Here is a 26,570-nt window from a genome sequence, read left to right as displayed (position 1 = left end):
CAAATTCTGTGTCGTACCTCTGGGTTCAAAATGTTCACTATACACCTTAATAAAATCCTTGAGGGGTATAGTTTCCAAAATGGGGTCACTTGTGGGGGAGCTCCACTGTTTAGGCACATCAGGGGCTCTCCAAACACGACATGGTGTCCGCTAACAAATTGAATGGAAAATCGGCTCAAATTGTTAGCGGACGCCATGTTGCGTTTGGAGAGCCCCTGCGTGCCTAAACATTGGAGCTCCCCCACAAGTGACCCCATTTTGGAAACTAGACCCCCCAAGGCACCTATCTAGATGCATAGTGAGCACTTGGAACCCCCAGGTGCTTCACAAATTGATTCATAAAAATGAAAAAGTGTTTTTTTTTCACTTTTTCATTTTTACGAATCAATTTGTGAATCACCTGGGGGTTCCAAGTGCTCACTATGCATCTAGATAGGTGCCTTTGGGGGTCTAGTTTCCAAAATGGGGTCACTTGTGGGGGAGCTCCAATGTTTGGGCACACAGGGGCTCTCCAAACGCAACATTATGTCCTCTAACAATTTGAGCCGATTTTCCATTCAATTTGTTAGCGGATACCATGTTGCATTTGGAGAGTCCCTGTGTGCCCAAACATTGGAGCTCCCCCACAAGTGACCCCATTTTGGAAACTAGACCCCCAAAGCACCTATCTAGATGCATAGTGAGCACTTGGAACCCCTAGGTGCTTCACAAATTGATTCGTAAAAATGAAAAAGTGAAAAAAAACAAAACACTTTTTCATTTTTACGAATCAATTTGTGAAGCACCTGGGGGTTCCAAGTGCTCACTATGCATCTAGATAGGTGCCTTGGGGGGTCTAGTTTCCAAAATGGGGTCATTTGTGGGGGAGCTCCAATGTTTGGGCACACAGGGGCTCTCCAAATGCAACATGGCGTCCGCTAATTATTCAAGCAAATTTTACAATCAAAAAGTCAAATGGCGCTCCTTCCCTTCCGAGCCCTGCCGTGCGCCCAAACAGTGTTTTTTCCCCACATATGGGGTATCTGCGTGCCCAGGGGAAATTGCACAACAAATTTTGGGGTCCATTTTTTCTTGTTATCCCTGTGAAAATAAAAAAAAATGAGTCTAAAGTAACATTTTTGTGAAAAAAGTTAAATGTTCATTTTTTTCTTCCACATTCCAAAAATTCCTGTGAAGCACCTGAAGGGTTAATAAAGTTCTTGAATGTGGTTTTGAGCACCTTGAGGGGTGAATGGTGCAACTTTTGGGTATTTTCTGTCATAAAGACCTCTCAAAGTGACTTCAAATGTGATGTGGTCCCTAAAAAAATGGTTTTGTAAATTTTGTCGGAAAAATGAGAAATCGCTGGTCAACTTTTAACCCTTATAGCTTCCTAACAAAAAAAAATTTTGGTTCCAAAATTGTGCTGATGTAAAGTAGACATGTGGAAAATGTTATTTATTAACTCTTTTGTGTGACATATCTCTCTGATTTAAGGGCATAAAAATTCTAATTTTGAAAATTGCAAAATTTTCAAAATTTTCACCAAATTTCCATTTTTTTCACAAATAAAGGCAAGTGATATCGAATAAATTTTACCACAATCATGAAGTACAATATGTCACGAAAAAACAATCTCAGAATCAGGGGGATCCGTTGAAGCGTTCCAGAGTAATTACCTCATAAAGTGACAGTTGTCAGAATTGTAAAAATTGGCCTGGTCATTAACGTGCAAACCACCCTCGGGGGTAAAGGGGTTAACTGCCAAAACTTCACAATTATATGAAGCAAACTTTAAAGACGCCCTGTGCAAAGCTGAACTTGATCTTGAAAATTGGAAAAAGTTATAATTGTAATAGTTTGGCAGAATCAATGCAATAAAAATGGATATTCCGCCGCGCCTCCTATATTTCTTTCAAACAATTCCTCTTTATCTCCCTGCTTCTTTTTTTTCTAGACTCAAGAAGTCGATCACTAGCTTTGTATGGTCTTATAATCATTCACGTATATCTTACTTCTTACTGAGTACATCTAACAGGCAGGAGGAGTAGGTTTACCGGACTTTGCTCTTTATAATGGTGCCTCGCTAGGGACTTATTCCATCATAAAAATGATAAGAAATGGGCTAATATGGAAACGGCTCTTTCTCAATATAACCCACTGGCAGCTTTATGGCTAGCAAAGGCGGCTGATGAGGGCAGCGATCCTCTCCCATTTCTAACCAGGAACCTTATCCGCTTCATCAAACATGGAAATAGATCACTTCACATTTCATCCACACCTGGTCCTTTAACACCAGTTTACAATAATCCAGCTTTTCCTGCAGGCATCAATAACGCAACACTCTTGAACAAACATAGGGATAAACAACCTATCTTGTATGACTACATAGATCAAGCAGGAGTGAAACATATACAAGATATTTTCCCTGGTAATGACTCTCCTACAGGCGCATGTTTTTTTTTATGAACAATTAAAAAGCTTTATCAACACAATATCCAAACAAACTGACATTTCTAGACCACTTACCCCTTTTGAAAACCTGTGTCTGACAAAGAGCCCTCCAGACCATACTGTCTCCTTGCTATACTAACTATACCAAGAAGGCCAAATGGCCTCCCAGGACCCTCCTTTGTTCTTTTCGAAGTGGGAGAGCAACTTGGGTAGATCTTTCATCAGAGGACCGTGATAGAATTCTCTTATTTACTTTCAGGTCTTCGCTTTGCTCGGTGTCACAGGAAAGGAGTTACAAGGTCTTAACACGGTGGTATAGATGCCCTTCTATCATCCATTCTATGTTCCCTACAACTCCAGATACTTGTTGGAGATGTTTGGAGGATAAGGGCTCATACACTCATATTTGGTGGTCGTGTCCACCTATCAAGAGTTTCTGTTTTGCAATATTTTAACTATTTAACAAACTCTCCTTTTACAGGATTCAACCCTCTCTGGAGCTAGCATTATTATCATTAAGATCTCAATTTCAAGGTTTAAAAAGGGTTTGTTGAGACATTTCCTCAAAGCCACTAGGAATTTAATTCCGAGATACTGGAAACAAGAAAAATCACCATCACGCCCTGAATTTGTGTCTGAGCTTAATAACATATTTAGATTGGAACAATTAATAGGCCAGATTACAGGAAACTCGGACAGGATACACAACACATGGGCTCCTTGGATCGCGTTTAAAGAAACTTCAGATTTGGCCTCTTGGTTAAACTGAGCCTCAGTTTTATTTATTTCATGCTGCATAAGTATTAACATATGTCTTACCATAATATACATCTTCTCCTGGTTATCCCATCTAAATATACAGTTTCAACTTACCTATAAGGTTCGTCAGGATTTGAGCTACACAGGAAGAGTGACCTATTTCCCTCCCCCCTTTTTCCCCTCTCATCTTATGAATGCGCCATTTCTGGGTGGCTGAGAGCTGATGTTCTTAGTCTAGGAGGGGGCCAATATCCATGGCTCCTTCCTAGGCTATTACTATCAGCCCACAGCTTTCTGCCTAGCCTTTGCTGGTTAAAATAGGGGGGAACCCATATTAATTTTATTTTGGGGGAGTCCCCCATTTTAATAACCAGTAAAGGCTAAGTATATAGCTGTGAGGTAATATTAATAGCCTGGAAAGCTCCATGGGTATTACCCCTTCCCAGGCTATAGACATCAGCCGCCAGCTGTCAGCTTTCCCTCTGCTGGTTAATAAAAATTCGGGGGACCCCACGCCATTTTTTTCTTCTACCTATATATCTATTCTATTTTGTTGCTTCACGCTGTGAGTTTACTGTATGCGGCTGATGAAATGTCGGATTTTCTAGGAGATGGGTGAGTAAAAATCGGATGGCACTTGCATGGTCCATGTGCCATGGGATTTTTTTCTCGTACCCATTGACTTGCATTGGCGAGCCTCGTCTGATATACGTGGCCAAACGCAGCATGCTGCGATTTTCTTCTCAGTCCGATCCGAGCTGAGAAAAACATCATAGAATGATATTAGTCAGAGTGCAATCCGATTTTTTATCGAATTGTACTCGGACGCTTTTCTTGCAGATGAGTAAGAGCCCTTAAAGAGATAATCATTCAACGCTTGGAAATTGCTATATTGTTTAATTTTTTGTAAAAGTTCAGATTTTTTTTTTATAAATAAACGCAAAACATATCTGCCTAAGTTTACCATTAACAAAGTACAATGTGTCACAATATCACTGGGATATATACACACATTCCGGAGTCATTACCACATGAAGTAGCACATGTCATATTTGAAAAATTTGGCCTGGTCACTAAGGGGTTCAGCTTTTCTGAAATCGGAAGGTCGATTAAAAAAACCCAAAAACAAATGAAAAATTACATAATATTTGTGGAGCAGTGAGGAAACATTAACAGCAAAAACTGGCTACTTTTGACCTGACGACATCTTTAATTAGCAGAACAAGAGGTATTGGTACATGGGAAACTAGCTGCACCAAAAGCCATTTCACATATGTTTGGGTCCAGTATTGTTTGATTAAAATGTAATCACAGCCATGTAAATGAGCATCTTTTTGCAATTATTTCCCAAGTTAACTACCGTATTATATGATCAACCTTTTTCTAGAATATGATGCTGCTACCAGGGCCGGCTCCAGGTTTTCATGGGCCCCTTCAATACATACCACAATTCATGATGCACAGATAAGAAATATAGGTATAGTACAGTACAATGCCAAAGATTTCACTTATTTATTACATTACATGAGTGATATCTATTGTAAATTCTACAATAGCTCAGAAACCGGCGAATCCTCGCAGCGCACAGTACGTGTCCTGGGGGATTCTAAAGTTTTCATTTTAGACAAGATGATATAGTCCTCCATACAGTATAATGAACCCCATATATTGCTCCATACAGAATAATGGACCCCATATAATGCTCTGTACAGAATAATGAGCCCCATATAATGCTCCATACAGAATAATGAGCCCATATAATGTCACATACAGAATAATGAGCCCATATAATGCTCCATACAGAATAATCGACCCCATATAATGCTCCATACAGTATAATGAGCCCCATATATTGCTCCATACAGAATAATGGACCCCATATAATGCTCCATACAGAATAATGAACCCATATAATGTTCCATACAGAATAATGAGCCCATATAATGCTCCATACAGAATAATGAGCCCATATAATGCTCCATACAGAATAATCGACCCCATATAATGCTCCATACAAAATAATGAGCCCCATATATTGCTCCATACAGAATAATGGACCCCATATTATGCTCCATACAGAATAATGAGCCCATATAATGTTCCATACAGAATAATGAGCCCATATAATGTTCCATACAGAATAATGAACCCCATATAATGCTCCATACAAAATAATGAGCCCATATAATGCTCCATACAGAATAATGGACCCCATATAATGCTCCATACAGTAAAATGAGCCCATATAATGCTCCATACAGAATAATGGACCCCATATAATGCTCCTTACAGAATAATGAGCCCATATAATGCCACATACAGAATAATGAGCCCATATAATGTTCCATACAGAATAATCGACCCCATATAATGCTCCATACAGAACAATGGACCCCATATATTGCTACATACAGAATAATGAGCCCATATAATGCTCCATACAAAATAATGGGCCCCATGTAATGCTCCATACAGAATAATGGGCCCCATATAATGCTCCATACAGAATAATGGGCCCCATATAATGCTCCATACAGAATAATAGGCCCCATATAATGCTCCATACATTATGGGCGCCATATAATGCTCCATACATGATGGGCCCAATATAATGCTCCATATATGTATGTAATGCTCCATACAGAATAATGGGCCCCATATAATGCTCCATGCAGAATAATGGACCCCATATAATGTTCCATACAGAATAATGGACCCCATATAATGCTCCATATAGAATAATGAACCTCATATAATGCTCCATACAGAATAATGGGCCCCATATAATGCTCCATACAGTATAATAGGCCCCATATAATGCTCCATACATAATAATGGGAGCCATATAATGCTCCATACATAATAGGCCCCCCATATAATGCTCCCTACATAATGGGCGCCATATAATGCTCTCTACATAATGGCCCCCATATAATGCTCCATACATAATGGGCCCCATATAATGCTCCCTACATAATGGGCCCCATATAATGCTCTCTACATAATGGCCCCCATATAATGCTCCATACATAATGGGCCCCATATAATGCAGTATTATTTCACGTGTTGGCTTTACTTTCTCATTAACAATTAATCATGTTTGGGGACTGGATTGAGTAGAAGGATTAGCCAGCAACAAGATTATTGAAAGCTATACAAATGACATGATTATTAATCTGATGACCTTGGGATCATGATGCTAGACCGCAGATGTTCTGGTCCAAATAGGTATTTCCATTATGATGTCAACAATAGCTTGCCAACCAGCACCATCCTGCACTGCGGTTTTGAAGGCTACACCATACGGTATATCTGAGTTCTAAATATATCCATCTCCAAGTATAGAGCCCATATATTGCTAATGTAAGGGTGTGACAGGGACGGTCATACACCTCTCCCCCTTGTGTATAAAATGGTTGTAACCTGTGTGTATAAAAGAGTGTTTTATATTGTGCATAGAACCTTATAGACACTAAGGGGTGAAATTAATGCATTGTAATGTTAAGAATATATGATGTTTCCTATGTATGACGGACAGGGAAAGTTTAGGATAAGACAGGTATAGATAGAGCATTAGATATAGATAAGGAATGGGGAAGTGCAGTCATGGGCACTATAGAATTAGGAGTTAGTGACAGGTTAAGTAACAGTTAATGGGTTCAGGGGCAGCTCCAGTGTGGTAGGAGTAGGATAGTTAACAAGTGGGAGACTTCCTGATTACAGGCAGAGTTAGAATGGGAATGAAGAGATAGCAGTTCTTGGGCTACTGAGAGTACTAGGAGCACGAGCTGTTTAGCAGCAGAAGTACGTCGACATATACTCAGAAGCGGACATTCCTGAAATGTACGGAGCCTACGGTCCATCTGAGGCATTGGAAGCGTGCCTCAATATCTTCCTAGAAGAGGAAGTCAAACGGAGAATTGCAGAAGGGAGTTGGGACAGGACTCATGGAAGCTGCAGAGCTGGACAGAGAATCTCAGGGGCAAGGACAGCTCAGGGCAAGCAAACAGCAGACATCAGAAAGTGCTGTAGTATGGACTTTGAAGGAGGAAAAATTTGTGTTCAAGACTGCGTATTTCACTATGATGAGAATGGACAGTTAAGTAAAGTTCTTTATTATACAAGATATTGCGCTGCTGTGTATGTAGTGTCTCCCCACTTACTTCTGCCTGTAAGCATCTTCTGACTCCCAGAATGCTTCTTCTGGAACCAGGGCTGCTATCAATTCAGAGGATAAAGGATTCATAAAAACGACCAGAACTTTACTTGGTGACTGGCAGTATATACACTATTTAACAGGCAGGTGTAAAGGATAAGGGCCAACGGGTTGTCATCTTTCCCACAGGTACTGGATACAACTTCAGCTCTGGTTCCCATTCTAGGTGAAGCATACCTTCAGCTATCTTCTCTAGCCCTAGCGATTCTTCCTCACCAATGACAGTATATCTGGATCCCATCTCACTCCGCCTTTGAGAGTTTGAGTCCTATATCTTCTTCTCCAGCCTCGCAGTAAGAATGTGCCCCCAGGCCCCGATGTCTAGCTCGAGGTTCCCAGGCCGGCAAAGGGGACTCGTGCAGAGGAGTTCTCTGGCGACCCACTACTTGGGATTCTAGACCCACGTTGTCCCTAGCAGACTGTAACCAGAGCCTGCTGCTGGTTACTTGTCACTATACTGCACCACACTGACTGAACTCACTTCCTGGACTTGACACTAACACTCAGTTCCCCCTCTCTCTAATGGGTTGCCATTTCAGTTAACTCTACCCAGGTCAAACTGCAGCCCCAGTGTCAGGGGAGCAAACCATCACTCCCACCTCTACTACATTACAGAATGTGGCCTTTATGTTGCATGTTTTTTATAGACACATAAAAGCATCCCAGTGTTTGCCCTTTTAAATCCACCTTTCAATTATCCTATTTTGTCTCATATTGCAAAGAGAACTGTGAGAAAGAATTGTGTTCTAGGAGATTAGACATTTCACCTCCCAACCCACCTTTTTGAAAACCTCAGACCAGACCTGAATCTGTCTGTAAAGCAAATGACTTCTGTAGTAACCAGAGGTTTAGCGCTGATAATAGTACACCTTGTGGTCGATATAGGGCCCAGAGTTAGGACTCCCCCAACCTCTCAATTTGCATCTCAAGTTCAACAGTATCTACACCTTTAGGATATAGATACAGATGAATACAATCCTGTACGTAGGGAGCCGTCAGCTCCCTGCTCCACCATTCAGCATGTGTGTCTGCACAAAGCAGAGACCAGAGCAGCACATCAGTTGAACTGGACTACGTGAGTATTATTATTTATTTATTTTAGCGCACCATTGATTCCAAGGTGCTGTGCTGTACGTGTAAAAAAGAATTTACATACAAATTACAAATATAGATTACAGTGAATAAACTAACAATGACAGACTAGTACAGAAGGGAGAGGACCCTGCCCTTGCATGTTTAAAGTCTACAGGTATTTATTTTGTCATTCAATACATGTGAAGGAAACTGTTGGGGGGCCCTCATACTGTGTGGTGGAGCAGCGGTGGTCATCATACTGTGTATGGAGGCATTATAATGTATATGAGGGCTGTGGGGGCCTTGGACTGTGTGGGGAGCTGTGGAGGTCTCATACTGTGTGTTGGAATGATGGGGAACCATACTGTGGGGGCGGCACTGTTGGGGTATTATATTGTATGGGAGATCCCAACTGTAGGGAATTCATACTGTGTGTGGGGGCATTGTAGGGGCATCATACTGTATTTAGAAGTTTGTATGAACATTATATTACATTGGGGAGCACTGTTGGAAAACATTATACTTGGGGGCCCTGAGGGCATTGCATAGGGGGCACTATCATGGCAGCATCATGCTGTGTTGGGAGCATCACTCTGTGTTTGGGGCACTGTGGGAGAATCATGCTGTACGTGTGAGAGGTACTGTGGGGGCAAATTGCATAGGACATTCATAGTGTCTGGGTGGGCATTTTGGGGGGCATCCTACTGTTTTTGGTCCATGAAATGGGCATCATAGTGGGTGAGAAACTATGGGACTTCAGTAAGGGTACTATTTTTGTGTACATGTACATGTCCCTCTTCCTGTCTTTAAATGTTGGGAGGAATGCCCTTCTATAACTGTGTCTATTAGCCATGACCCCAAAGATTAATTATTCTTTTTTTTGTGGAGGGAGGCTTGTAATAGTAGACCGAAGATAGTTAGATCCATCTCTTGGTCACTTCTTTATTGGCCAGACAGGAAGATATAATTTTCTACAAGATTGACTTTAAAGAAGATGTCCACTACTTTTTTGAATCGCCCCAATGTATTTAGCATATGCCCATAAGTGTTTTTGTAATTAACTTTAGTTGTATGTATTGCCTATGAGCGGTGCTAAAGCTGTTATGATCTGCTACAAGCACTAAGGAAAGACAGGAGATCTGTCCCTACAATAGAACTAAACTGGATCCCTACGATGTAACGGGGAACCTGATGCTGCGATCAGACCCGCTAAAGTCCTCCGGTAGTCTGTACGAAGACCTATAGATGCAAGGGAGGGATCTCTACAAGATCTTTGGACTGGGATAAAGTTGGACACCTCCTAGCAGAAATTGTAGCAGTAAAAGACCAACACACAACATAGAACATAGAGGTCAGAAGACCTAGCAAAACTAACAGAGAAAGGCAACAGAGCACCAAGCTAGCCCAAGAGTAGTAATACAATGAAGTCCAGCAAGGCCAGGAGGGCGGAGCCGGATTAAAAAGGCAAAAAAGGTCATGTGACCAGCAAACTAGAAAAAAACCAACAGGAGAGTTCTAACAAAAGCTGGCCGCTCACAGGCATCACGTGACCCCCGGCTGCAGCCGGCTCTGACATCCGCTGATGTCACGTCAAGTTCCGGCTGCAACCGGGTGTGACTCAGTGCTGCGTTGCACGGTGAGTGATGGGCTGTGGGCGGGGTTACACCGCGCGTCAAACCCGACATCTCCCTCTCATCACTCATTGGGAAAGCGCACAGTGGATGCTGGATGTGACGCATGGGGTAACCCCGCCCACAGCCCAGCATCCACCGCGGGGACCGCGTCACTGATGTCACACCTCACTTGACGTGACATCAGCGGAAGAAAAAGCCGGCTGCAGCCGGGGGTCACGTGATGCCTGTGAGCGGCCAGCAATAGCGCCGCTCACAGGCAATACATACAACTAAAGGTAATTACAACAACACTTATGGGCACATGCTAAATACATTGGGGGCCATTGGGGCAATTCAAAAAAATAGTGGAAATCTTTAACCAACAGTGGACATTTCTGTTTGCTGATAAGATTCACTTCTAGGTTTACTGCTCTTCTGAGAGGTGATCAGTGCAGACTGTACTACACCTCATTGGACTGTCTTATAAAGTAGCAAAACCTCTTTATGTGAATGTCTAAATTAGACTCAGGCTTCTAGCAACAAATATCACAGAAAAAAGTCAGCCTTACTTACCAACACTAGGTCACAATACCAAGCACTTATAGGATGCAGCTTGACATGGATTGTGAGTTTGCATGTTTTGTACAAAATATTGACCAATACCTCATGTATTTACTATATCTTTTTATTGCATATTTTTCCATTTTTATGCAGGATGTGTTGGTTGGGTAAATTGGGGTCACTGTCCTTGTGGGGTGCACTTATATTGTGCTGGGTAGCCAGCCTGATCTAGTAGTATAGGCGTCATTAATAATCTGTAAGCCAGACACTGTGCATCACATATACCCGTGTAACTGGCTTCCTATGCAAGCATCATCTGTGTGCATTTATAATGCCAGGAGACCATCCAGTAGCTTATCTAACAGGAGGTTGAAGATGTGGTCGCCCCAAGCCCAGAGGGGCCCATCCGAAGTTACGCTACCCTTAACTATATCGGCGTGCGCAGCACGTCGATATAGTTAAGACGTGCAGTAGAGCAGGGAGCCACAATCTCTCTGCACTACTGTTCTCCATTCTGAACACCGCAGTTCTCAGTGAGCTCAGCACAGTTCAGGGGTCCACTCTCTGCAGCGAGTCATTTGCTCTTCACCATGAGCGGTGATAAAGAAATGTTGCGCAGATGGATTACAGCGTGGGACACTATGGATTCTTTCCACTCGGACAGGTGAGGGATATTGTTGTTTTTTATTTTTGTTTTTTTTCCACAGGAGACAATGGCTTCAGGGGATTAGGTGTAAAGGTGAGTATAATGTGTTTTTTATTTTATTCTTAATTTTACACTTGTTGTAGACAGCGGGAGCTGAATACAACTCTCAACATTGTCCCTTGCTCTCGCTGATCGCATCGAAAGCAGGGGACAATGATGACAGATGCCTCCAGCACCCGGCACGGAGGAACAGCGCTAACTGTACCGCTGATTCTCAGGCGCCTGTACGTGTCACACTGATGACACACAGATTTCATCCGTGTGTCATCAGTGTGCACATGTGTGGGACGTTTTGCGGCCCGTGTGGCGTGCAAAAAACGGACATGTCAGCGTATTTTGCCCACGGACACACGGTCCTTGGAAACACACTGACATGTGCGCAGACCCATTCATTTGAATAGGTCTGTGTGTGTGTCTCCGGTACATGTGAAAACTGTCACCACAAGTACTGGAGACACGAACTTGTGAATGAAGCCTAAGACAGAAACAAAATGAACATATACCATACTGTCAAAAATTACCTCAGTTGGGTCCCGGTCATGGCTCGGCCCTTATTCATATTGAGGTCATTTTTGACACATGGTAAGGTTTTAATACTAGAGGTTAGGACCGTCCCCACTGGGTACACCTTGGCGCTGGTGGGATGGCTTTTACACTTTTTCTTTTTACAAAAAACAGTGTTCACATGCACTATTGCTTTTTACTTACCATATTTTTCGGACTATAAAGCGCACCGGACCATTAGACGCACCCCAAATTTTGGGGTGGAAATAGGAAAAAATATTTTTTATAAGATAGGGATCCGTCCTATAGTCCGAATAGGTATCTTCCTTGGGGGTGGCAGTGGTGGAACAGGGGTCACAGGAGGCATGGTCCCTCAGGAAGCCAGCGGTGGCAGAAGTGGAGCAATGCTCTGAGCCCTGAATGGGAGAAGGGGGTGCCCCAGCAGGCTGGGGGGGTTGCAGCAGTGGTGGAGCGGGATCGCAGGAAGCAGGGTTCCTCACTCAGGAAACCAGTGGCGGCAGAAGCGGTGAAATGCTGCGGTGCCGGTGTCGGCGGTGAGGCAGAGCAGAGTGCACTGCTTTTCCAGTGGCCATCTTCCTGAAGCCATGGTTTACAGGGAAAGCCCAAGCCGGAGGCGGCGCATGAGCTGTTGAGATCTCGGCTGGGCCGAGATCCCAGTCTGCGCATGTGGTCCACGGCTTCAGGAAAATGGCCGCCTGGAAAGCTCTGCCTCACCACCGACACCGAGCCAGCAGCATCGCGCCGCTTCTGCTGCCACCAGGTTCCTGAGGGAGGGACCCTGCTTCCTGCAATCCTGCTCCACCACCACCACAACTCCCCGGTAAGCTACATTCAGACCATAAGACACCCCCCCATTTTCCTCCCAAATTTGGGGGGAAAAAAGTGCATCTTATGGTCTGAAAAATACAGTACTTACAGCAGGGTATATGTTTAATGGCCAGTGTGAACATGCTCCTACACATTGCATGTATACCAACTTATACTCCAATTCATTTCTTTTGCTTTTGAGTAACTTATATCTCCTGGGCCCTAATTCAAAGTCTGTAACAGGGTCCCCGACTTATTATATAGCCTTTGTAATTCTTACATTTTATTATGTGGCAAAGGAGACATTGAGTCTGGGTTGGATTGTGTAAATGATGGCAGCTCTGTAATGTAGGATATATATTCATATATATCCTTTATAAAGACAGTCTATAGTGTTAAGTAAGAGTCCAGTCCGATTCTGCAAGAAAAAAAACAACTTATCTTCTCTTTCCTATCAGAAAACAGAAATTCTAGTAATAGCAAAAAAAAAAAAACAAGTTGAAGGCCATACATCTGTCACAACTAGAGTGAGAAAATGTGCACTTGGCAGCATGCTGTTGTCAGAAGCTGATGTCCCTGAAGTGTGAAGGTCAGTGTTTCACTATATATAGGGGCCGCATTCAGCATTCAACCTGCAGTGAGTCTCTACCGCCATGATGCTCCGATTGTTTGCAGTTCTCCTAGCAGGTAGGCTTTTCACTTTCACCAATTATTAGCTACAACTACCACATTTTGGGAGACTCTGTCTAGAGAACTGGATATTGTATTATTTTGCAACCTTTTATAAAACTTTTACAATTAATTTCACTTTGAGGAGTCTTATCAACACTAATGCAAAGGGTGTAATAACCAATCAGGTTAAATATGGAGCAGCAGCGTGCACTCCATTGATAGCTACAGGAACCCCTTTTACTAGGATCAGTGGGGTTCCCAATGGTCGAAACCCCACCTAGCTTGTAATTATTGTATATCTAATGGATATGTGATACTTGCATTTTAAAAGAATACCCCTTTATGATTGGCAGAGTTAAAAAAAAAAACCTTTGCAATTTTTTTGTTGTAACGAACCAGATAATCTTTCTGAATCCTTAAATGAGAAATGTTTCAATTGAGTTCAGATTGCTGCTTGGCGTTATAGGGTACTTCCCGTCAGTGTGGGATCCATAAGAGAGTCTCTTTTTCATTCCTTGGTAATAGTAATGGAGAGAACTTGGTTCACTGACCAACAAGAAAAGTGGTGACATAGCAGGTGTAAGACAATACCTTTATTGAAGTCTTCAAAAGCACAAACCGGGAGCCGAAAACCGGTTTGTGCTTCCAGACTTCAATAAAGGTATTGTCTTACACCTGCTGTGTCACCACTTTTCTTATTGATCAGTGAACCAATTTCTCTCCATTACTATTACCACGTTTTACCAGCTCAAGCCACCCAACTCCCTAACGGGCAAGAATTTGGTGTGGCTCCCTACTCCTCTAGTGTGTGTATCCACCTCACACCACCTTACAACATTCTCCACCATAGCGCCACCATTACTACCCTTCTTCTACATCTCGTTTTCATTCCTGTTACTTAGTGCAGTGACAGGCACAGATATGGCAGAGTTAGCGTAAACTGTGTCGCATCAAAAATAATTTTTTGTGGAATGCGTTTATTCGTTATTAAAATCTGAGACTGTGCTCCCCAAACCCAGATTCTGAGCAGTGCTCAACAATCTTGGTGTGATAAAATATAAAAAGGAGCGAGTTTGTAAGGGGTGAGGATTCTGATGACCACACACACATACACAACCTCTAGATCCCCTTTGTTGCCACTGCAAAATGAATAGTGTAAATACAGTTTCCATTGTTCCCATATAATGCATGTAGGATTTGAACGCCACAACTGATCATACATCATCTTACTTCTCTTTGTTCTCATGCTGACTTATTTCTTGCACACTGACGACCAGCCTCATAAACAAACAACCTACACACTGTATATTGTATTATCAGTCTGTAGTGGGTCACTTTCTACAGTTCTTATTGCACCGCAATAGTGTTCATAAAGAACATTATATCTTTAAAGGTCACCTTGGCATATCCATTTAAAGAGGACCTGTTACTAGCTCAAACGTGGCTAGTTTTTGCTCTCATTTTATTCCTGTTGTTCCCCTATGTATGCTATTTTATGGGGATTTTTTTTTTTTTTTTTTTAAATCCGCCATATAACTTCAGAGATATGGACCTTTTTATTTAGCACTAAGTTTTATGGTCTCTGTCCACAGTGTAATAATGCAGAGTGCCATAAAGACATGCCCCCAGAGAATCATGTGAGCAACGTCTCCTTGTAAAGTCCATATCAATGCAAGTGTATGGTGGATTTATAATTAAAAAACAACAAACAATAAATAACACCAGGTCCTCTCTAAATTAGAATATTTAACAGATGTCAGAAAAAAAACCACAAGCCATTTGGGTGCTTCTGTTCTCTCTCCTTGTCCCCTTTTCCAAATGAGTTGCTAAAAGAGCAAACTGTATGTGATCACACGCATATCAGCATCCTTGTGATCACATCCATTACCACTTGGAAATTTACTAAGGGGACGGTTTTGAATAGTGAGTCAGATGGATTGTATTTCCTACACAAACACATTTGTCATTGTAGGGCATATATGTCAAGCTCTGGCCCGTGGGGCAGATGATATTGTATACTGGTTGGCCCGCAACTTTGTTCAAGTTTTTCATTTTGGCCCTGTGTGTTTGAGTTTGACATCCCTGTTCTAGGGGTATATACAGTTGTGTACAATCTGCCAAGGTGGTCACGCATCTTAATGGGAAGTATGTAATTTTATCTCCCAAAACACTTATCTGAGAAATGGGAAATGACGTTGGCCAGTCTAACAGGATACATCCCAGCCAGAGAGTAACACAGTGGCCAATAGATGGCAATCAACCACCATGCAACTACAGTGACCATAGTGTAATAGTGTGGGATTGTAATATGTGTATGTTTGAGATTTGTTCACATTTTTCCTAATGTTTTATACAAAAGATAATCCCCACAATGTCTTTATTTTAAAATATGCAGAGATGATCAATTACAGTACTGGGGAAACTTCTTAATGAGTTCCCCATTGCCACTGATCAGCTGCAGCCTTGACACACCATTCTAGGAGGAATAAAGACTACTATGGCTATATTGTCATTCATTCAGGGGACTTCTTTGATGATGTGTTACATGATATCCAGTTTTTGACTGTTCGTAGCATCATGATTATTCATAGCTATATAGACTATATTAAAGGGCTTGTCTAATTTTCCATCTTCAGGAGTGCACTGCTCCTCAGCCTCATAGCTTGCTGCTTATCTGGGGGCATTGCATTACAGGTGATGGACAATTTGGGCCAGTGGCATGTGTGACCCGCCGACCCAAGCCGTGACCTCTCTGATACTGCTAGCAGAGACAGCTTTGCTTCTGCTGCTTCAGAGGAACGGAGGAACTCTGAAGCTAGGCAGACCCAGTAATCCGGCCATCTTTAAACCAGTCTTTGTAAGCTGTAGAGCAAATAGCTGGCAAACAGGCTTCTTGCCTAGGAAACCTTGGCAACGAGCTGTAAACTATAGAGTTAATAATCACTTCATTCTGGAGCTTTGAGGGGACTTTTAATAGGAGGTAAATTGCAAAGCTGATTGCTTTTATAAATACTTAGCACTTTTACCAATTTAATAAGACGAGACAACTTATTTTGAGGGAACCGGTCATGTCCGAAAATGCTATTTACCTGCAGATATAGGGTTTATCTGCAGGTATGTAGTGTTACGCCTGTCTGGCTGCCTTACTGAACCAGCGGCTACAGGGAGAAAATGAATTAATATCCTTCCTGTAGCCGCTTGCTCGAGGTCGGTGCAGGAGCGGTTATATTCACAGCTCTTCATACTGTGAGTGCTGTCATCACTCCCGTCACTTTGACAGCCTGCTCTGCACAGTGGGTGTGCAGCGTGTGTGCAGAGCAGACTGTTAATCAAAGTGTTGGGGTGTGATTACAATCCGCTCACTGTGTAGTGATCAGTGACTGGAACCGCTCCCAGCACCGCACTGAAGACTGGAAGTGAGCGGCTACAGGGAAGATATGTTTTCTTTCTCCCTGTAGCCATTGCTGTAATAAGGCAATCAGGCAAGAGCAAGATTTTAACTCTATCAGCATATTAACCCTATATCTGCAGTTAAATAGCGGTTTTGGACATGACGGGGTTCCCATTAAGTGTTTGGCATGCATTTCACACATATTCATTTGTGATTGGCTCCATTCATACATCTTTCCCTTGGTAATTTTTTGTTCTAGGACTGGAATTTTAAGTGCTTTTGTCCTTACCTATGTGTAATGAATTTTCTAATTACTTGATGTATATTCTGTGTGTCTCTATTATACCCATATGCTTTTCTTTTTTTGATTTATTTGTTATTATCTGATATAGGGCTTCTGAAAAACCCAATTTTTTTTTTCAATTTATGTGGGGCTCTTGTATTTTCAAATAGGATGTGTTGGGTTGTGTCGACATTAGTAACATTGAAATCTCATGGAGAAGTCTTTTTAATTTTGACTAGAGTAACATACTTTGATTTTGTCCCAGCATCCTGCGCCTGTGCCTCTCCTTACAATCGGGCACTCTGGAATTTCCACAGTTTGATCAAATGCGCCATTCCTAACAGTGCACCTCTAAAAGAATTTAATAATTATGGTTGTTATTGTGGACTAGGAGGACATGGGACTCCCAAGGATACTCTGGACAGGTAAGCATGATTTCCACATAGGTGGTATTCAGCTGACATTGGGACTGCAGCTAATAGAGCGACCCAACAAGTGTATATTATGGATCCATGGGATGATGTTATAGTTTATAGCCCTGTGACATATTAATTTGTTCTTTTTCTTTGTATACCATATGCCATAATATTTTTTCACTGGTTTGAACTACTGTATAGAGGCCACCACATACCTTGATCTGGCCCTGGTTAGTAATAGATTAACAACATGTTTCAAAATTACTTTAACTTATGTATATATGTTTATCGAAAGGAAAATGTTCCATAGAATTCAAGAGAATTCCCTTAAATATTCAACATGTCGTGTCAATCATAAAATTAAGGAAGTAAAAGTCAGATCGAGGTAAACGGCATGAGACTGCAGAGGCTAGTGATTGGCTGCAGTGGTCATGTGTTGTAGATAGGAGGTCACAACTGCAGCCCAATAAACAAAGACTCGAGCAGCAGGGACGTAGTGCTTTAACAGGGGCTTCCGCAGGTAAGTAATGTATTTTATTTACTGCTTTAAAGTATTTCCTACCTTTTTCTCACTTTTGGATGAAAATAGGCACCCTTCTTAATTGGATTCACAACTTTTTTTTATGTAAATATCAGTTTAGTGTCATATGCATTTGTTTTCTATTACTTTAAAGGGGTTGTCCACTACTCAGAAAACACTCTGCAATACTATATTTTTCCTTGTAAAAAAATAAAACACCATATACTCACTACCCATAACAGCACCATTCCAGCAATGTTGGTGCCGGTGTAACAGGCCAGAGTATACCCCGAGTCCAGACTATACCCGGGGTTAAAGAGCCCTAGGCTTGATTATACCCCAGGTATATTATGGCCTAGGCAATTTCATACCCTCTCATGCCAGATTATACCCGCTTTGATATCAGCAGCGCTGAGTGATATACACAAGAATTACTTAATTTTTCAACATCCCTAAATGCTGCGATCGCTGCGATAGCAGAATTTAAAGAGCAGGCAGAGGGAGAAAAGCCTCCATGTTCTTGGATCAGAGACACCGCTAGGTCATCACGGGGTCCCGATCATTGCCGTGGTGACCCGCTGTCGTTATGACGACATACAGGTCACTAGGCACTAGCAAGGTAGTTAGATCATGCGCAGTGCATGATATAACTATCTTGTGTCTGCAGGGCTGACAGCTATAAGGCATAGCAGTGATCCTGCTCTGCTATGCCTTATAACAGCGATCAGACTGCAAAAGGTGAAAGTCCCATAGTGGGACAAAGTAAAAAAGTAAAAAAAATAAATAAATCACAAAATAATAAAAAAATTAAATATATATATTGTACTTATAAGTAAATATTATGAAAAAAAAAGACTAAAAACAATAAAAGTACACATATTTGGTATCGCCGCATCCAGAATGACCCGACCTATAAAACTCTCCCACTAGTTAACCCCTTTAGTGAACACGGTAAAAAAAAATAAAAATAAAAAACGAGGCAAAAAACGATGCTTTATCATACCGCACAACAAAAAGTGGAATAAAATGCGATCAAAAAGACAAATGTAAATAAAAATGGTACCGCTGAAAATGTTACCTTATCCCGCAAAAAACAAGACACCATACAGCTCCATCAGCCGAAAAATAAAAAAGTTATAGCTCTCAGAATAAAGTGATGCAAAAATAATTATTTTTTCTATAAAATAGTTTTTATTGTGTAAAGTGCCAAGACATAAAAAAAAGATAAATGTGGCATCACTGCAATGGTACTGACCCGAAGAATAAAGCTGCCTTATCAATTTTACCATACGCGGAATGGCATTTAAAAAAAAAAAAAAAAAATTCCTGAATTGTTGTTTTTTGTTTATTCTGCCTCCCAAAAATCGGAATAGAAAGCAATCAAAAAATGTCATGTGCCCGAACATGGTACCAATAAAAACGTCAACTTGTCCCTCAAAAAACAAACCATCACATGCCATTGTCGGCCGAAATATGGAAAAATTATAGCTCTCAAAATTTGGCAGTGCAAAAACTAGTTTTTGCAAAAAAGCGTCTTTTAGTGTGTGACAGCAGCCAAACATAAAAATCCGCTATAAATCTGGTATAGCTGTAATGTATAGCTGTAATCGCACCGACCCAAACAATAAAGTCGTCTAATCACTTATACCACATGAGTAACGGCGTAATGAATAAATAAAACCAATTCTTTACCTGTTGCTGATTTGTTCATTCTGCCTCCTAAAGATTGCAGTAAGGCTCGACTCACATTTATCCTGAGCTCTGTGTTGAGCGCTTACATCAGGGTTTCCATGTAGATCTCTGAAATACGTGATTCAGACGGAACCCTGGCGGAAGATTCCCTATAATGAGGCAGATGGAGGCACCGTGGACGCTGTCTGGCCTGTGATCCCACGGTGTCAGTCTTTTTATTAGGTGTGCATAAAAGTACCGTCAGCCACAGTTTTGAGAACCTCTGAAAAAAAGGACACTGCTAAACAGAGGCCAGATGGAGTCCAGAGTAACTCTGCAGCCTCATTATAGTGAATGAGTCCATCGCGGGTTTCATCTGAATTATGTCACTCGGCGATTTAAATGGAAGCTCCCATATCAGTGCTCAGCGTAGAACACAGGATAAATGGGACGTTTTACATAACATTTTGGATAACAATAAAAGCTTTAACTTACTAGTAGCATAAAGGCTCTGGAAAAGCGAAATGGCATCCAAATCTATCTAATTTACATTTACAAGGGCTCATAAAATAGATTGGATGAACCTAGAATGTCTGAGGGAGGTGTGAGCATCGCAGCCCGTTAGTGGCCACTGATTTTCTGCAGGGCTCACGTGGCATAACAATATTATGCAAGCCTCGGCACCGACGCTGCTGCTGCGGGAGAGGAGGATATGTTTTTTTCTATTTTAGAAGGGGAAATATAGTATTTAAGAAGGGATTATTTGAGTAGTGGACAACCCCTGTAACTGCAGCAACTAGGATGAGAAAAATTCTACATTGTGGAAATATGAATGTAAGCAATTCACTCTATTATTTTTACAGATGCTGCCAAGTCCATGACAACTGCTACTCACAAGTAAAGACATACCCTAGTTGTGGTGGCCTTGTAGATAATCCATACACCAAGAGTTATGACTATAAATGCTCGGGGACAACTATTACCTGTACATGTAAGTGGATTGCAGTGATGACCGGAAGAGATATACAGCTGGTCAGTTTTCCACTGTTCCAATGACAATACATGGCATTTCACGCCAGGAGTGAAATAATTGCAAATTTTTGCCCAATGAGAAGTTAAACAAAAGTGTTGCGACTTTTGGTGTTTTTTTAGCCAGGTCGGCCAACTTTTTGAAAACTGCGCAAGGCTTAGCTGAAGGAGGACTGCCAGACCACAGCCAGACAGATTCAGTATTAGTTATGCCGCAAAAGTGGTGTAAATTATAGTAGAAATGTACTCCAGTCATTTTCCATTGCTGACATACGGGCAGCTGAAAGATGTGCCAAAATCATTGTGAAGCATTTACCTCTTAAGGAATTTGGTGTATCTTATTTCAGCAGACTATGGATCAATATCAATGATATAAAATGTTAGTTTTGATGAATTTTCCCCCTGGTGCTTATAATAGTCCCTCACTGTCCCCTAAGAGTCTTTGGTCGGAGGACATAGTTGTCAAACAAGGGTTCGCCAACAGCCGGCTCACACCTTCTGTTTATGACAAGGTTAAGAAAGCTACAGTACTTCATAAATTCTCTTTGTACAATTTTATTCTGTAAAGGTGTAAAAATAATTTAGATTGGCAGAAGCAGCGGGCAGGATATTAAGTGGGCAACGTATTCACTGCTTTGACTCTAAGGAAATCTTACATGGGTAGTGCATTAGAGATGCATTGTAACTGTACACACCATAAAATAATTCTTGCCATTCTGTGTGTCTCCCAACAGCTAATAGTGATGCCTGCGCTCAGTTTATCTGCAACTGTGATCGAGTTGCTGCCAATTGTTTTGCAAGCGCTCCATACAACTCATCATACAAAGACTTGGATAAAAACAGATACTGCTAAATGATAATAATGGAAAGAGAAATCAAATAAAAGCATAAAACCAAATTACTGTGTTTTTGTTTGCCTGGTCCAATGGTGGTCATCCACCCACATTATGAGGCCTCAGATAACTCCATAGGCTAATTTTGCATGTTCACTGTTTGCATCAGATAGGTAACTACATTTACAAGATCCCACTCCATGTAAGTCTATGGAAGATACAGATACATTAGGTGCTGTCAGTTGTTTTCGTATCTTCTGTCAATTACATTGTGTATACAGTGGGGGAAATAAGTATTTGATCCCTTGCTGTTTTTGTAAGTTTGCCCACTGACAAAGACATGAACAGTCTATAATTTTAAGGGTAGGTTAATTTTAACATTGAGAGATAGAATATCCCCCCAAAAAATCAAGAAAATCACATTGTATAAATTCGATAATTTTTTTTGCATTTTGCAGTGAGAAATAAGTATTTGATCCCCAACAAACCATTATGAGTTCTGGCTCCTATAGACCAGTTAGACGCTCCTAATCAACTTGTTACCTTCATTAAAGACAGCTGTCTTACATAGTCACCTGTATAAAAGACTCCTGTCCACAGATTCAATTAATCAGTCAGACTCTAACCTCTACAACATGGGCTAGACCAAAGAGCTTTCTAAGGATGCCAGGGACAAAATCATAGACCTGCACAAAGCTGGAATGGGCTACAAAACCATAAGTAAGACCCTGGGTGAAAAGGAGACAACTGTTGGTGCAATAGTAAGAAAATGGAAGAAATACAAAATGACTGTCAATCGACATCGATCTGGGGCACTATGCAAAATCTCACCTCATGGGGTATCCTTGATCATGAGAAAGGTGAGAGATCAGCCTAAAACTACATGGGGGAAACTTGTTATTGATCTCCAGGCAGCTGGGACCACAGTTACCAAGAAAACCATTGGTAACACATTACGCCTTAAAGGTTTAAAATCCTGCAGTGCCCGCAAGGTCCCCCCGCTCAAGAAGGCACATGTGCATGCCCATCTGAAGTTTGCCAATGAACCCCTGGATGATTCTGTGGGTTATTGGGAGAAGGTGCTGTGGTCAGATGAGACAAAAATTGAGCTCTTTGGCATTAACTCAACTCGCCGTGTTTAGAGGAAGAAAAAGGATGAGTACAACCCTAAGAACATCGTACCCACCGTGAAGCATGGTGGGGGAAACATTATACTTTGGGGGTGCTTTTCTGCAAAAGGGGAAATGACGACTGCACCGTACTGAAGGGAAGATGGATGGGGTCATGTATTGCTAGATTTTGGCCAACAACCTCCTTCCTTCAGTAAGAGCATTGAAGGATTGTGACTGGGTCTTCCAGTAAGACAATGACCCAAAACATACAGCCAAGGCAACAAAGGAGTGGCTCAAAAAGAAGCACAGTAAGGTCATGGAGTGGCCTAGCCAGTCTCCAGACCTTAATCGCGTAGAAAACTTATTGGGTTAGTTGAAGCTCCGAGTTACCAAGTGACAGCCTCAAAATCTTAATGATTTAGAGATGATCTGCAAAGAGGAGTGGACCAAAATTCCTCCTGACATGTGTGCAAACCTCATCATCAACTACAAAAAATGTCTGATTGCTGTGCTTGCCAACAAGGGTTTTGCCACCAAGTATTAAGTGTTGTTTGCCAGAGGGATCAAAAACTTATTTCTCACTGCAAAATGCAAACAACTTTATCTAATTTATACAATGTGATTTTCTTTATTTTTGGGGGGGATATTCTATCTCTCAATGTTAAAATTAACATACCCTTAAAATTATAGACTGTTCATGTCTTTGTCAGTGGGCAAACTTACAAAAACAGTGAGGGATCAAATACTTATTTCCCCCACTGCATATATAATATATAATCATTTGCAAACTCATATATGGAGCAAGTGGATATCCCACTGTTAAAACATCCATAGCAGATCAGTCTAAAATTTACTTTATAGGATCTGAAAATTATAGATTATTCTAAATAATATGATACCACCCTGTGTTCAATAAACAGTGCTGAGTGCTGGTGGACAACCAAGCTCAGTCATTGTCCCCACAGCCATTTATCTGCATAGCCATTTCATTCTACAGTATAGCTGAGAAGATTCCCCCTGCAGAAGAAGTAAAATGGAACTATACTGTCAGCAGCCAGAGGGAGAAGGACCCTGTTTCTGTCAAGAACCTGCACCACAGATTAACAGCAGGGGCACGTTGGGATATTTGGAAGCTAAAAACGATTAAAATGGTTTTTATTATGACAGAAACTCTGTAAATTACTTTAAAGAGAACCTGTCAGCAGGATTTTTCTAAGAAAAGTACACACATGGACATATTGGTGCTGTAATACTGATTAAAATGATAGCTGTGGTGAAGAAATCCATTTTGTGCAATCAGGGTTTGAAGTTTACTTATAATCATAGCTTCGTGCATCGGTGTGGGACTGTGGGGGTTGGACTGTGGGTAGGGTCTTCGGCTCTGCCTCGGGCCCTCCGCTACTCATGTTGTCTTTATCATCCTCCTGGTTTAAATTTCGTACCAGCGCCGTCCTAGCCGTGGTCGGCGCTTCAGCACATTGATCTCCTGGCAAGTCCCCGCCCTGCATGTTTGGCACTGTTTAGACAGCGAATGAACATGCGGGGATTGCCTGCCACTCATTGAAATGCTAAAGCGATGTTGGTTGTGGCATTACAGTGATTGGCAGGCCGCATAGCGTCATCGGGTCTATAGACCCTATGCTCGTCACAGTCTACCCTTCAGACAGACAGAGTAGGGAAAGGTGCTTCTGAGCTAGGGAGAGAATTGGCGATTTAGTTAGCTAATAAGTATTTCAGAGCAATATATATACATCTCAACTAACAGTCCTTCTAAGGACTAATCCAGATGCATATCAATCCTGGTGATAGCAGGAGTTAGGCAGGCATAGTTTGTGGTGAGTATATAGAGCAAAATAGGTTCTATTGCACATTCTGTCTGCTGCTGTTACTGATATCCATAGCCCTAGATATCAGGGCTAATATTCTTTTTGCTCTTAATCCTGATTATTTGCTTGAAAAGCAATATAATACACCATTTTTACTGCTCCATTTGCTTGTTAGCAGCATACAGCCAGATATGTTTGTTTTTAATAACATTGCTTTATTGTGGAAGCAGAGAAACTTGTCCATCATCTCTGGTGATCCGATATTACTGCGGTAATAATCCTGACATTTTTGTGAGCATGCCAAATATTATACTCCATTTGAAGTCTGCCAGTTGTGTGTTGTTCAAACTATTCACACTTGGTCGCTGACAAATACCATACTACAAGACCACTGCCTAAAACCGTGGTCATCAGACATGATCCGATGTTAGTGCCGTAATAATCCTGACATTTTGGGGAGCGTGACAAATATAATACTCCATTTAAAATGGGCAAGGCGCGTAGCAAGGGACGGGGAAGTGGACGTTATGGTGATTTTTTTCTTGTTGCATTTGTCTTCATGTCCAAGGCTAGGATGGCTCCATGCAAGGCTTCATACCTTCTGGTGATCTTCAATGGAGAGAGCTGACATCCCTTCCCTACTTCCCTCGGTATAGACGTGATGGTGATGGTGCACGCAGAGACCAAGGCCATGGGCAAGCTGAAATTTTTCCTGCTGACGGAGCACAGCAAGCACCCACATCATGTCGCCCTACCTTCCTGTCCCACTTTGTAGGGTGCCATGGAACACCACTATTGAAGCCAGAGCAGTGTGAAAAGGTTGTTGGTTTGATAGCAGATAATGCTTCCAGTCAGTTTGCCACCACCACTACCCTGTCTTCCACACAGTCCAGTCTCAATAGCTGTGAGTCTGAACCACATATTCCTCACCCTGATCCTCCTTCCTCCCACCATGCCGAGTGCCCGGAGACAAGTGATCCCACACTTGGACACTCCGAAGAGCTGTTCACTTTTCCATTTATAGATTCGGGCCTCTTGCCCGGCCAGCTTCAAGCGGGGCAAGAGAAGATCACATGTAACGATCTTCAAATATTTAAGCAGCCACGATCACACGAAGGCGACAGTGGGAAATTGCAATTACTGTTGCAAGAGGTGGATGATGATGATGAGACACAATTACCAGTGTGGCGCCCCTGCGGGTTCAGTCGCCACATAGGTACTGCATCTCACCCAGAGGTGTGGTACCCCACTCTCAGGTAAGGAAGGAGTACTACCTGGGAGCCACAGACCCACATCCAATACACTCCACTTCAGTAGGGAAGGGCGAGATTGCTCCTAAGGGAGAGCACAGTCCCTGGTCCCTAGCTGGAGGGTGGAACTAGGTAGAGGAGGTGGGTGGAGGAAGAAGTTCAGTGGAGCACAGAGGGTAGGAGTATAGGAAGAAGGGAAACCATCTAGAAGCAGACAGTACAGAGGAGAGAGAGCTGGGAGCAGGAGCTCAGGAGGAGCTCTGCTCAGGAGGAGTGGAGAAAGGAGCAGGGCCCAGTGAGAGAGGCGCAGGAGAAGGAAAGAGAGAAGAGAGGAGCAGTGAGAAGGGCTCCAGGAGGAACAGAGGGGATCCCAGGGGCACGGCGAGTGCAGAGGCCACCCGTGCGCCCGAATTCATGCTGACGTGGAGGGATCAGGACGCAGAAGGGGACTGGCCCCTAACTAGTGGAGAACAACCAGGCTCAGCTAGACAACCGGAGGCTGCTGAATTTTCAAGGTGCTGCAGCCAACATGCACAATTACATCACTGAAAAGGTGGCTGCATAGGGTCCAGGGGACTGCACGTCGCCCGACACTGATTGTGAGGCGCAGGGTGGGAGGGCGAGAGCCAGCGCAGTGAGACGACCGGGAAAGGTACATAGAACAAGGTCCTGTTTAAGTGCTCCTGAGATACCTGAGAGTTTGCTGGACCCCTACCCCGGAGGACATAGGACGACGTGGGCAGTTACACACCGGTAACTGTAACCTGGAGTCTTGAACAACTGTGAGTAAAACCTGAAGATTGCACCCCACTGTGTCCTTGAATAATTGCTGCGCCATCACCAGCCCTGCACTACACAGCACCAGCAACATCT

The 26,570-nt window shown here is 42.3% G+C and overlaps 1 protein-coding gene across 1 annotated transcript; it reads left to right on the top strand.

The window, feature by feature from the left end:
- Positions 1-13,244: 13,244 nt before the first annotated feature.
- PLA2G1B (phospholipase A2 group IB) lies at positions 13,245-21,535 on the top strand. Its single transcript, XM_073654164.1, has 4 exons — positions 13,245-13,381; positions 17,306-17,465; positions 20,511-20,638; positions 21,411-21,535. Exons 1-4 carry the CDS (start codon positions 13,348-13,350, stop codon positions 21,527-21,529), a joined length of 441 nt encoding a protein of 146 aa, XP_073510265.1. The 5' UTR covers positions 13,245-13,347; the 3' UTR covers positions 21,530-21,535.
- Positions 21,536-26,570: the final 5,035 nt, after the last annotated feature.

The sequence above is a fragment of the Phyllobates terribilis genome, unplaced genomic scaffold (genome assembly GCF_046119375.1).
Source record: "Phyllobates terribilis strain yellow unplaced genomic scaffold, ASM4611937v1 Scaffold_1__5_contigs__length_1240528914, whole genome shotgun sequence".
Taxonomy (NCBI): Eukaryota; Metazoa; Chordata; class Amphibia; order Anura; family Dendrobatidae; genus Phyllobates; species Phyllobates terribilis.
The sequence above is the reverse complement of the archived record's forward strand: the minus strand, read 5'-3'. Positions and strand labels throughout refer to the sequence as shown.

Bases quoted from the DNA above. Each gene is read 5' to 3' on its own strand.
- PLA2G1B (XM_073654164.1), top strand. From the start codon at position 13,348: ATGATGCTCCGATTGTTTGCAGTTCTCCTAGCAG. The intron at 13,382-17,305 runs GTAGGCTTTTCA...ATTTTGTCCCAG, and splicing joins GTTTGCAGTTCTCCTAGCAG to CATCCTGCGCCTGTGCCTCT. The intron at 17,466-20,510 runs GTAAGCATGATT...TTATTTTTACAG, and splicing joins CCCAAGGATACTCTGGACAG to ATGCTGCCAAGTCCATGACA.